This window comes from Aulostomus chinensis, chromosome 16 (genome assembly GCF_037954235.1).
Source record: "Aulostomus chinensis isolate RoL2024-O1b breed Wild chromosome 16, RoL_Achi_v1.0, whole genome shotgun sequence".
Lineage (NCBI taxonomy): Eukaryota > Metazoa > Chordata > Actinopteri > Syngnathiformes > Aulostomidae > Aulostomus > Aulostomus chinensis.
In genome coordinates, this window is record NC_141335.1 from 11,940,926 (window position 1) to 11,950,855 (window position 9,930).

A 9,930-nucleotide genomic window follows, 5' to 3' on the forward strand; every position below is an offset into this window, starting at 1 on the left:
TTTATAATGTGGATCGTTTGCTTTATATCTGAAACTTCATCTCCCACAAGTCCTAGAACTCCTTCATACATGATCTGACTCTAGCGCTGTACCTGGATTTGTGTCAGATTGTTTCAGAAACAGTGGGTTCACAGTGGGTGCTTTGGCTCCAAACCGAATGTTTCTGGGGCTTTAAATGAGGCTTAAATCATTCGGGGAGTTTTATTCACTTCTGAGAGCTAGTTAAAATTCTCCTCTCATTTCTGCGGGCCCACTCAACACCAGCTGAAATTAGAGACAGATGAGAGGCGGATGGAGAGAAAAGCTACTGCGTGGTTTAGAAAAGAGAGACGTGGTCACTGAATTGCTGCAGGCGCGCTTGTGTGTGTGTGTGTGTGTGTGTGTGTGTGTGTCATCCCCATTGCATCCCATTGTATCTCTAGGTGAATGTTTGTGTGTAAATCACTTACACAGTCACACCTACTGGACGTGTCCCTGGTTTCTCTGCAGAAACACAGACCCAGAGAGCCGGCTGAAAGCTCCTCAGATATCGGCAGGACTCATCTTCATGATTTGATCTGGTCTCAGGAAATGGCTCACTAGTTTCTGCAGGGACCAGAAAAACAGGTGACTCTCTGCTTTAAACCTAATTGTTGGCAGTAATGGAAAGTTACTAACTACATTGTACTGCACTTAAGTACAAATACTTTAATGCTACTTTTATATATATATATATATATATATATATATATATATATATATATATATATATATATATACGTTTTTCCTTTATATTATATAGGGTATCATTCAAAATAGTTCATTGGTGATATTGATTCCTGAGAGATATACTTCAGAATAAAAACCATTTTAACAAAATAAAAGTGGCATTGCACAAGGCTATAAATCCTTGGCATTTTCACACACTTCCACTCTTATAACATGAAAAAACAAGCAAGTTTAACTTCAGTTATCTGTTTCAACTCTTCAGTTTTATTTCCCTCAAAGCAGTTTAACAACATGAAAATAAAATATAACTTAAAAGATTTACCCCTCAGGTATTGAGATTTGATCTTGAATGACATGATATTCAATTGTATCAGCTGCAAAAGTTTCATAAAAAATTTCTTTAAAAAAATAAAAATAAAAAAATCTAATTTAAACTGTCCATATTATACTTTTCATAATCCGGCAGGATTAAATAAGCCGTTTTACCAGACTGCTATAGGATCAAAATAATAGGTGATTTCCATTTCAAAATATATTGCTTAACTTTTCCTGTCTGTACAGTTTCAGCAAACACCTGCGATGCAGGTTTTGGTTCATTTGTAATCACTTATTTACTTTGTCTTCTTCCTTTACTGCAACTAAACATTTCTCAGAACATGATGTAAACAAGAGTTGCATCATTTTGGCAGCAAACATCAATGCCCCTCTCTCTCTCCCTCTCCCTCTCTCTCTCACACACACACACACACACACACACACACTGCATAGGTTGTCCCAACCTGGCTGAATCCCAGCACACAGAGCTGATCCACCAGTATCATGATGGGAGGGTGGTGAGAGGGACCCCATAATTATGATGACCCCCAGGGAGTGACACACTCTAAAGTAGTTCTGTGGAAGCAGCTGCGACAGCAGTTAACATATGTTCAAGCACCCTAAAGGGTTAACACACCGTTTTCCACCAGCTTGAAAGCCCTCCCATCATCCACTCCCCCTTGGAATGGACTGTCCCATGGATTCACATGACATATGTGTGTGTGTGTGTGTGTGTGTGTGTGTGTGTGTGTGTGTGTGTGTGTGTGTGTGTGTGTGTGTGTGCGCTCTTAGCCATATATATAGGCCCATGTGGACACAGACGTGGAGTTTTGTCAGTTAGACTTTGTATTGGCTGCAGGGCCGTCTGCCTCCAGTTTTCTCCCAGCAGAAGAGAGCAGCAGCAGCAGCAGCAGGAATATAAAGCAACCTTCAGACTTCTCTGGACTGACCTGAGGAAGCTTTTTAACCCCCCCCTTGAGTCTCACTGAGTATCTGGCCCTGCACAAACATGAGTGACCTGCTGGAAGACGGCTCTTTCATGTTCACATCGGAGTCCGTGGGTGAAGGACATCCAGGTGAGCTGCAGCTTGGACTTCATGAGACACTGCGAGAAAGTTAACTGACATACAACGGAACATTTTCTGTTTCCTAATTTTTTTTCCCCGTGAAGAATCAGAATTTCTATCAACAAAAACAAACATCTGAATCAACTGTATTTTCGACCGCATGTCCAAGATACACATGTACTCTCCAAGCATGGTTGGTATCTCATTCACAGCAACATGTGTTTACTGCTCCTCACGGAGGTGGGGGGGTAAAAGGCTGGTGTAGGTTTGCATATTGCAAGAAGAATGTCCATCAAATGAGCCAGCAGGGTGACATACAAGTTGTATGATGACATAAGTGAATTCTGAATATTCAGCATCCCAAAAAAAGGAACATCAAAGACGTATCAATCCAAAATGCTCCTGCTGCTCCTCAGCTTTATAACAGGAGGAGATTTTATAAAGAGAAACTGTGAACGTTTTAGTTGAAGTCAACAGTGACATTTTCAGGTAAGAGGCAATCATTCCAGGTGAAATGCGGTGTCGGCTACCCTTTACCCCCCTGTCAGTGTGTTGTAATCCTTTCAAAGTCCTCTGCGCTGGATCAATAATCTGTAAACACAACAGAGTAAACAGGATCGCAGGAGAACGTTCTAATATTATGTAAAGTGGCAATACTGGATTATAATCTGGGAATTTCACTTTCATTCACAGAAATTAAAGTACATCATTGTACCTTTAGGGGTGAAATGGCTTGATGCTGTGGAAATACCCTCTAAGGTATAGCTTTGGTTTTCTTTGGCCGCCAAAAATGTACTTATGTGCACTTTAAGGTCCAATAACCCACCCAAGGTTGTACATCGCAGCTTGTGTTCATTTTTGGATGATGAAAACAAGGAAACTACTGCTCGTTCTCCTCAAGATTAAAAGCCTGAACAATAAGGTTGCATTCGTACTAGTTAATTAATCCTTAGTTAGCAATTAGTTAACTGTTAACTAATTATTATTCACTAATGATGCTAGCGTTATGGGTTATACCAAAGATGGATGGAAAACCAAGAACAGGTTTGGGGAATTTGGTGTGAAGGTATATTTTACAATAAGGGTCACAAAGAATAATAATAGATAGTTAATTATAACTTAGTCCACACTCTTTTACTTAACTAAGCATTTATTAATCATTATTAATGTACTCTTACTGTAAATTGTTTCCATATTAGAGAATTAAGGTGAACAAACAAACAAAACTACAAGATGAAATGAAATTTAGGGACACAAGCTCACATGCTAACATCGAAAAATTTCACATGAATGTAATCTACAGAATTACTTTCTGTTTAGATGTAAACTTTATTCTATATTTGTGTTTTTACAACCTGACTATTTACTCTTTCTTATACTCAGTTCTTATATTTGGTCCAATATTTTCTATGAAATGATACAACCCTGCTTAAATTGTAGTGATAAGTGTTCTAGTCATCTTAGCTGTTATGTGAGTGTGTGTGGCCTTGGATGCAGGGTGCAGCACACACAACTTTTGATCCGATAACGGGCCCCATGGTCTGGGCTGTTCCCACAGATAGCAGCCAGTATTAGGGAGATCAGAGTCACACCTGTCCAACACCTGCAGGCTGTAAAACAACTAGTTTTTAGCTGACATGTCAAACATTTATGTTTCAAGATTTTCTTATAAGCAACCAAATGTTTGGGATGTGACGCTGCAGTGCATCAGCAGGGTGCGAAAGAGAGAGGTTTGATTGGATGCTTCACTTCCTGTTGTTTTATTGTCATTATGTCTCTGCTCTGTATCTAAACCCCTTTGCGTTTTTCACCACAGACAAGATTTGTGACCAGATCAGTGATGCTGTCCTGGATGCCCACCTGAAGCAGGACCCAGATGCTAAAGTGGCCTGTGGTGAGTCCCCCCTCAGAGATGATGACATCATATACTCTTAAAATCTGAATATATAAAGTCATGTCAAGGTTTTTGAGTGCAATCTGACCTGAATCTGACTTACAATTCAAGTTATCTGCTGCATTCACATTTAAAATATTGACCCGTGAGAGTCACAAGACGAGCACAATCCCACTGAACTTGCTGATAATGGCTGTTGTATTGTTGAGACATCGACTTCCTGTGTGATCAAAGTCTGCAAAGAGAGATTTTTCTGAAAGTTGCTGATTTTACTGACAGAGACGGTGTGTAAGACGGGCATGGTGCTGCTGTGCGGAGAGATCACATCTCGGGCCAACGTGGACTACCAGAAGGTGGTGAGGGACACCATCAAGCACATTGGCTATGACAACTCTGACAAAGGTGAGATGACGGTTATTAATGAAACATCAGTGACTCCTCCCCTCATGTGTTCTTTGCCTTTCCCTTTACAGGTTTTGACTACAAGACCTGTAACGTGCTGGTGGCTCTGGAGCAACAGAGTCCAGACATTGCTCAGGGCGTCCATGTTGACAGACAGGAGGAGGACATTGGAGCAGGAGACCAGGTAGGGCTGGCTGTTGTGACAGGATACTGTGTCCTTTGCAGTGCAAATGAAAACACAACAGCGTTGGAGGATTTTTAGCAAAATGTACATCTTAGAATTGAGATATTTCTAAAATAACCTTGAGAAATAATCAGGAGTGAAGTGGCTGAGAGCCTTGAGCAGAGCTTTTCAGCATCTGAGACTGCGGGTGTCCCCTCAGGCAAAGCTCGGAAGGGAATCATGATTCTTTCGTTTGATATCCGAGACAGCAGAATACTGATGTTTGACTGGACAGACTGCACCAAATACGAAAAAAAGTCAGAGGCATGTATTATTTAATGTGATCTGAAAAAAGAGAGAAAACTAGAAAACTGTCTTTATCCAGATACCATTACATGAGGCCAGGCGTTCCCAAACGTTTCAGCTCAGGACCCCAAAATAAAGGTGTCAGAAGAGGTGGTTGAAGCATAGAAACATTGCACACATATGCACCAAATCAAACGTATCTGAAACCCAACTGCAATTTTAATAGTAGTTTTATGACCGTTTTTCATTTAAGATGCAATTAAGGCCTTTTAAAGATTTTTTTAAAAAATCATTTTATTTGAATTTGGACTCACAACTTTGGGAAGATCTGAATTAGAATTTGATAGCCGATTGAAAAAAAAACAAGACCTGTCAAGTGATTATAGAAATATTTTCATAAGTAAATGTTTGGTAATTATTTTAATTATTCACACAAACGTTAATTTTGACTGTGAGAAACATTTAACATATTTGAATTCAAATAGATTTTTGTAAATGTGAAGAAAAAGATGAACTTAGGAAGTTTAAATCTTAAGAATTTTCAAGCGTTCAGAATACTTTTCACTCTTCATCGGCAAAGACGGCAATAGAAATCAAATATGTGAAGTATATATAAACTCCAGAGTGCCTCAAGTCTTAATTCGACAGGAAGTAACCATGCCTACTTCTAGCGTTGGCCTTTTCTTCTTCTTTAATTTCTCATAAACTAGATGCAGGCGTGTTGCTGCCCTCTACTGGCTACTTGCAGCTCTTCATTTATCAGCTAAAATCATGAATGCAGTCAAGGTGCAATGAGTTGCATTGATTTTTGCATGCTGTTTTCTTTATTATTAATCAATTAAAATGAAGGCCCTATTTTGCCCTCCCCAGTAATAACTAATGTAACATTCTTTCATTTCCATTCACCGAGGCTCTTTCAAATCTTTCGCTGTGCGTACAGTTGGCGCAATAATCGCCCTTGTGTTTTTGAAGGGTCTGATGTTCGGCTACGCCACAGACGAGACGGAGGAGTGCATGCCCCTTACCATCGTTTTAGCCCACAAACTCAACTCAAAGATGGCTGAGCTCCGACGCAACAATGTCATCGCCTGGCTGCGTCCTGACTCCAAAACACAGGTGAGACAAGGACACACGACCATCTAAAACAACACCAACGGCGAAGAACTCCATTTTGTGAAGTAGCCTGTTGTTTCCTACTCTGGATGTCTTCCAAGGGATTTATTTCGGTGCCAGTGAACAGTGGCTGCTGTAAGTATGTAAGAAAAAGCTCTTTGTTCATAAATAACTGATCAGGTAAGAAAGTGGATTATATTTCAAACCAGACGTCTGAGATTATTCCTGATTTTACTGCACAGACATTTTTACAACACCTAAGAATAAATAAAACAGCATGAAAATTGCCTGTCTATCCATCAAATTAGGATGTGAGCCTGCGGCTTCATAAATCCCAGGCCTTTACAGATGGCACTCTCTACAGGGAGAGTCCCGAATTATATCGGTGTAGCAGAAGCAACTCACTCACGCGCACGTAGTTGAAACATGAGAAAAGTTGTAAAGAATCACCTTTTTTTCCCCTCAGGTGACGGTACATTATGACCAGAAAGACGGAGCTGTGATCCCCAAGAGAGTTCACACCATCGTGATCTCTGTGCAGCATGACGACTGCATCTCTCTCGAAGAACAGCAGAAGGTCCTCAAGGAAAAGGTAGAACCTCGGGGACGCAACTTCCTGACCTCTGTTTTTTTTTTTTTTTAGTCTTTACCAGTCATAACTGTGTCTTCATGGCAGAACTGTAAAAATGTTCGGGTGAGTGACACAAGTGTGCAAAGATAGTCTGGAAACTTTACAGGTGTGTTATTGCAATCACCACTAGAGGGCACTCATACCCCTACCAAGGTTATTTCCTTGCTTTCCTCCGAGAGTGGAGCACACACATCTTCACACTTTCATTTTGAAATAAAAACCAGTACGTCAAGTTAAATTACATTATTCATGCATTCAATCATCTGACCATCCATTTATCCATCCATCCACCTAAAAGAGGGTGTCCAGCAGTCACAACATTAACATTTGATGACAAACGCTCCTGATTCATCATAAAATGTGATGAATCGTGGTGTGAGCAACTTCGGGCGATCATGATTTCTTTACTCCATCTTCAGTATTTGTGAAGTTGTCGTGGTGAACAAATAGAACCGAGCACAGATGGAAATATATAGAAACATGCTGAAGTTTCTCCTGCAGGTCCCGCACAGACCCTCCACTTGTTGGTAATTGTGTTGTCATGACCTCACAGTAATAAATCTTCATCATGTTGACTTTAATCAGGTGATTGACGCAGTGGTTCCCGCTAAGTACTTGGATGACAAGACCATCTACCACCTTCAGCCAAGCGGCCGCTTTGTGATCGGAGGTCCACAGGTAATCATCACAGCTGCACGTTCCACCTGGAAAACTATTGTAAAGCTATTGTTCACCATTGATTTTTTTTTTTTTCCTTCAGGGCGATGCTGGTGTTACAGGAAGGAAGATCATTGTTGACACATATGGAGGATGGGGTGCACACGGGGGCGGAGCTTTCTCTGGCAAAGACTTCTCTAAGGTGGACCGCTCTGCTGCCTACGCCGCTCGCTGGGTCGCCAAGTCTCTGGTCAAAGCCAAGTTGTGCAGGAGAGTTCTGGTGCAGGTGAGCATGAAGCAGTTTTACTACTGATGTCATCATCATCATCTAGGGTGACAGAACCATTACTTCTCACACTCATACATCTTACAGGTATCTTACGCTATCGGAGTGGCCCAGCCTCTCTCCATCTCCTTGTTCACCTACGGCTCCTCCCAGAAAACAGAGTCAGAGCTGCTCCATATTGTCAACAAGAACTTTGATCTGCGACCAGGAGTCATCGTCAGGTAAACGTTAATATGCATGATAATGTCAGTACAAGACTATTTCTAGAGCAACCTTCTGAAGGATTTGTTAACAATTTCTAATTCCACACATAGTGACTTTAATATGTTCATGCATTTCCACAGTTTTTGCAGGAAAGGCAAAATGCAGTTACATTTATTTAGACTTAAAATGTGATTTTAAATATTTTCTTTCTATATGAAAAGTCATGCAAGAATGTGACTATATAGTAGGCTAAACAAGTGTTGCTGCTAATGCTCCATTTGTCCTCCATCTTTTGCAGGGAACTGAATTTAAAAAGACCAATCTACCAGCAGACGGCCTCCTACGGTCACTTTGGTCGCCCAGGGTTTACTTGGGAGATTCCCAAAAAGCTCATCCTCTAAATACTCCGCCTCCTCGTTCTGATCGACCCACCCCGGGGTGGGCTGAACACGAAGGCTTGCATGAGCTACAACTGCCAGCTCCATCAACAGATAGGACGTTTTTATTTGGGAGAAATGAAACCAAAGTTAGAGATGAGTCAGCTTTAAAGAGATGGGAAGATATATTATATGCAAGGTCATGTGATGGAAGGAGAGGAGAAATATTACAAACCTTTAGATGCAATTTTTGGGCTTTGTTAATAGAAGTACAATCACTAGTCAAAGACCTTCCTTGGAGATAAGGAACACCACTCGATATAAAATACTGTTTTACCTCAGCACTGTAAATGCTCCCATATGTGGCCTTTACATGTGCATACAACCTCAGCGCCTCATCTTCTTACGGTGCTCAGTGACATCATCAGTGACGACCATTAAAAGTGTAATTACTGCTACATCAAAATCTTGGCTGTGGAAGGATCTAACCTTTGGGTCATGACTGTTCAAACGTCTCGTGATCAACACTGTGCAGGGAAACAGGTCATGAAAAAGTTGGGAGGAGATGTCATGCATGTATGTATGTGTGTGTGTGTGTGTGTGTGTATGTGTATATATATATATATATATATATATATATATATATATATATATATATATATATATATATATATATATATATATATATATATATATATATATAATGTGTGTGTGTACACACATACATACACCACACATATAAACACCCTTGTATGTACATACATATATATGTATGTGTATATATACACATGCGTATATATACACGTGTGTATATGTGTACACACACATATACATATATATATATATATATAAAAAGTATATGTTACAGTCAAGCAGATGTCAAATAGCCATGCAGTCTTGTGTTTCTTCTTTCTTTCTTCTTTCATTCTGATCTTCATTTCCAGCCCTCTTTTGGTAATCACCTTGTTCACCTGGTAGCTTTTCACAGAGTCCCTGAGAGACCTCAGAGAGGAACAAAATAGATATTTTGTGGCCAGATGTCACAGTTTCCCACAATTTGATGAATTTGTCACTAACATGCTGCTGAGTCACAAATTCATCTCAAAGTGGGAACAACTTATCATTCTGTGGCTGTAATTTTTCTACTCTCTACATGGCTACAAAACATCATCTTTTTCTCTCTACTGCCACTCCAGGGCTCCGTCTGTAACATTATACTTTTTTCTTTTTCTTTTTTTTTTTTTACCTGCAGTCGTGAGCGAGCTTGTAAATGTGGCGTATCTCAGCGAATGACTGATCTGAAGCGTGAATCAGCTGACATGATTACGCCAATGTCTCGTTTGCTGCAGAGAAAGTTGGAGATTCCCTTTTATTTTGGACAATCTGCTTAGGTATCGTAGATATTTTGATAATTTCTGTCTCAGTCTTAAAACTTCCTGGACTACAGCTCTATAATGTCGAGATCCACGATTTTATAAAGGGAGTGTTCCTTGAAGTATCCAGGCATGTAGAGCAGGTGAATCTAGTTATCACTATGTCTTAATCACATAGGAAGCGCTTGATTCGTCCCAGCTGGTGGATGGGAGGAAGCTTTAACTCTGCTCACCATTGAATATCCTCTGTACAGGTTTCCGTTTCCCGAGCTTTCATCTACAGCCAGAATTGTTTATTTTTTAAGATATTCCTTTATTAAAAGTCTTGATCGATGTCCTCTGCTGTTGTCTTTTGCAGACGAAGTAACTGGACAATGTAAATAATTCAACAATAAAGAAGATTCAACTCAAGTGTTTTGGTCGTGTGTTGAAGA

At 40.2% G+C, this 9,930-nt stretch overlaps 1 protein-coding gene across 1 annotated transcript; it reads left to right on the forward strand.

Annotated features, from left to right (window-relative positions):
- Window positions 1-1,838: 1,838 nt before the first annotated feature.
- Window positions 1,839-9,907, forward strand: mat1a (methionine adenosyltransferase 1A). The gene is made up of 10 exons (XM_086180769.1): window positions 1,839-2,099; window positions 3,907-3,984; window positions 4,264-4,386; window positions 4,458-4,570; window positions 5,828-5,971; window positions 6,435-6,560; window positions 7,185-7,277; window positions 7,360-7,542; window positions 7,630-7,763; window positions 8,045-9,907. The coding sequence occupies exons 1-10, from the start codon at window positions 2,033-2,035 to the stop codon at window positions 8,145-8,147; spliced, it is 1,164 nt and encodes a 387-aa protein (XP_086036895.1). The 5' UTR covers window positions 1,839-2,032; the 3' UTR covers window positions 8,148-9,907.
- The last annotated feature ends 23 nt before the right edge of the window (window positions 9,908-9,930 follow it).